We start from the raw sequence: 3560 nt of genomic DNA, 5'->3' as shown, positions 1-3560 counted from the left end.
TGATAACAGAATTTAGCAAAGAATAGTCAATGAAAAGTTAACAAATGTTATGCATCGTTATCACTAATTAATTAATTTGAATCAATCCATATCAGATAATAACTCGGAAACTTATTATTCTTCAGTGCAAAAAGTTACTTTCATTTGATGAAAATTAGTTCAATCAAGCTACCTTCTTTTTGCCATCATTCGAAAAAGAAAATTGAATTAAAACAAACTATATGGTTGTTTGTTGGATTTATACGAAAATTTTTCATCAGGAAATTTTTAATTAAAATCATTTTTCATTTAAACAAACTGAAGCAAGCCAAATAATTTATCTGGTGTTTTTTTTTTTTTTTTTTTTTTTTTTTTACATTCAAATGAACTGACCATTAATTTCTTTCCTTTTTATCATTAAAAAGTTAAGCAATCACCAGCTAATAGGGGATTCATTTAGTGTCGCAAAGAATTCTTCAGAATTTCTCTTAAAAAATTGCTTGGATAAAGAGGAAATTGCTTACCATAACTATAATGTCATAAGCTGCTTGAAGAACTAAAATCATTTGTTAGATTTAATAATTAAGCATGCACGAGCATTAATTTAGAGGATCTAAGTAATTAAGTCAATAAGTAATTCATCTCCTCTCTATCAACATATTAATCAGTGGAATGGTTCAGCAAGTAGTAAGTATCGGTCGTTGCAGCAAATGAATCGGAAAAAGATGTTTCAAATGACAGTACATTAAGAAATGAAAAAGTTCAGAACTGATTTCAAACTTTCAATTTGTGTAGAGCACATCGCCCATTTCATTTCCAAATTATTAGTGACTTACGCACAGTTTGATAAATCCCAACTGCCCATAATAAATTTTAAATATTCAACTGCATGCAAGTATGCAAACACCTATGTAATGCTAATGTAATGTGTATGTGCAACACTATTTCAAAATTAGCAACCTTATTCCACCTTTAACAGTCGGTCGCTGAAGTGCCAAAATTGGTGAGCGACCCGTCTAATCTTTAAAGAAAAGAAAGAGGCAGAAGCATTGAGTAAGGACAAAAACCGTTTTTCAATATCAGAAAAGTTTGTATTATAACAAATTAAGAAATCAAACCATTCTTTTAATTCATTTTATTGTAACAAAATTCATCCATTTAAATAGAAAGATTTGTTATAATACATTTGTTATATACATATATATTTCAAAGCAATGCATGTTGTCCCCAAGTTTTGGATGAGAAATACAATTTCGGAACACAATGCTTTCAATTCAATTCAATTGAACCCATTTCAACTGGAAAATTCTGTAGAAGCAGAATGAAACAAGTAACACATAAATGTCTTTAAATTTTGCAGCACAACTCAAACTGTTCAGTATGGCAACAATTCCAGGGCTTTCCTGCTGGGCAAAAGTTAAATACTTAATGCTTCTTCATAGTTTCTCAAAGGTTTCTTAAAGGAGAAGGTTCTTTTATAAATCAAAACCCTTTTAGAAATATTATGCAATTCTAGAGGGAGGATTTCACTGCCATGGAAATTAGGGAAAGAATTTGACCGAGATTTCTCGAATCATAAACTGCTTGGTGCTTGCTAATCCAAGTAGTATACTAGTATTGTTGATTTGAATGATTGTTAATTAGTGCTTAAAATTCTATACTCAATTGAAAACTTTAAAAATGCATGCATTTACTGTTTTGATTCAAAGTCCATTACTTTCTTTTAGTTCAAATTTGATTAATCGAGATGATGAAAATGAAGAAAGGAATCATTTTCCTTCTTATCATTGCTTTTTCATCTTGTACAAAGGTATTAAATTTGTTTCAATTTTTTGAAAAACAATCTGAAATAGGCTCTGGTTTCACGTTCCGTAGGAGATCAAACTGCCTTTTTGTGAGCTTCTTTAAATGAGCATTTCCACTTTCACAAATTTTGTAATTTTTATTTTCTATTTTTTTTAGGCGACAACTCCAGGAATTACGGTGGTAACAATAGCCTTTTTCACATTAGCTCAGACAATAACAGCAAGAACAGTTTCTTTTTCAACAACAATGACAGCATTGTCAACCGAAAATAAGGAAAAATCTCAACTGCTTGTCCAACAAATAGAAAAAAAACAGTCTCTTCTCCAAGAACTGGAACAACAAAACCCTGTGCCTCACCAACTTCAACTTCAACAGCTACTCGAACAACTACAACAAAACCACTCGCACATTCAAAATCGTCTTCAACAGCAAGAGAATCTTCGTCAGCAACTTCGGCAGCACAACTGTGAAATTATGCAACAATTTCTTCATAACCAGCAGATTACTCTTCAAAAACTTCAACAACAACAACCATTTATGAATCAACTTCAAGAACAACAAGGAGTTATTCTTCAGAAACTTCTTCAACGACAACAGACTGTTCAAACTCTACTGCAGCAACTACCTGATCAGCAAATTTTGCAGCAGCAACTGAATTCTCTAAAACAAACAATGCAGCCATTGACTGTGCAGCAAGAAGCGTTTGAACTTCAAAAACAAATGGAACGAAATCACGAGCAATCTCGACGTCAAGATCAAAGTAATCTTAATAATCAAATCCAACAGCAAGAACAACGTCTTCAACTGCTTAAGCAACACAGTAATGTATCTACAAAAGTTCAACAACAGAGTCTACAACTTCTTCAACAGCTTCAAATTATAGTGCAACTGATTCAGCTACAGAAACAGCCGCGTTATGATCAGAAATTACTTCAAGAACAACAAACTCTTCTTCAACAACTTCTTCAAGAATATCAACAGCAACAACCACTTATTCAGCAGCTCCTCCAACAACAACAACAACTTGTGGATCTTATGGAGCAGCAAAAACAACTTGTTGTACAAATGTTTCTAGAACCTCCGCAAAAACAAACTCTCCTTCAACATCTTCAGCAACAACAACCTCAATTCCAACAACTTATGCAACAACAACAACAACTTCTCCAACAACTAAAGCAGAAGCAACCTTCACTTCAGCAGAATCTCCAAAAACAGCAGTCTATGTTTGAAAAACTTTTGAAAAGCAACAGAATTCTTCTCCAAAATTGAAAGCCATAACTGGATTTGCTCCAGCACCAGAAATGAATGTTTCTCAAACAATCACAGCATCTACAATAAATGATTTCTTGTTCTTGTGAGATTTTTTTTCTTTTGATGATTTCTATGTTTTCATTTTCTCTTTATCAGCATGTCAACACGCGGCAATTTATAATTTCTTTTTCAAAATTTTCATATAAACTTAATCAATGATTTCATGCTTCATCTATTCCTAACCATAGTATCAAACTGATGTAAACAACCACTAATGTTTCTGCAACAGAAACTATATTTTACAATGAAAAGAAATAAGCAAGGTGTGTAAATATGGAATTTTTTCCGATGTAGAAATTATGATGAAAGCAAAATTACATTTGAATGTGATTTTCAGTGTGTTGTTTTACTTTCAATTTAAGTTTATGCTATTGGAGCTAAGCAATAAACTTTGATGCGACAATTAACATTAACTGACAGTTTTATTATATAACTGCAAAGATATCATTTGTAGAATTTAATTT

General features: G+C 31.9%; 1 protein-coding gene across 1 annotated transcript; it reads left to right on the top strand.

Moving 5' to 3' along the window:
- Positions 1 to 1359: 1359 nt before the first annotated feature.
- Positions 1360 to 3054, top strand: Bm17727 (Uncharacterized protein; the record flags this gene model as incomplete). The annotated part of the gene is made up of 2 exons (XM_043081401.1): positions 1360 to 1431; positions 1942 to 3054. 2 exons carry the CDS (start codon positions 1360 to 1362, stop codon positions 3052 to 3054), a joined length of 1185 nt encoding a protein of 394 aa, XP_042937335.1.
- Positions 3055 to 3560: the final 506 nt, after the last annotated feature.

This window comes from Brugia malayi (assembly GCF_000002995.4).
Source record: "Brugia malayi strain FR3 genome assembly, contig: Bm_v4_Chr4_scaffold_001, whole genome shotgun sequence".
Lineage (NCBI taxonomy): Eukaryota > Metazoa > Nematoda > Chromadorea > Rhabditida > Onchocercidae > Brugia > Brugia malayi.
This window is presented reverse-complemented; position numbering and strand designations above follow the sequence as displayed.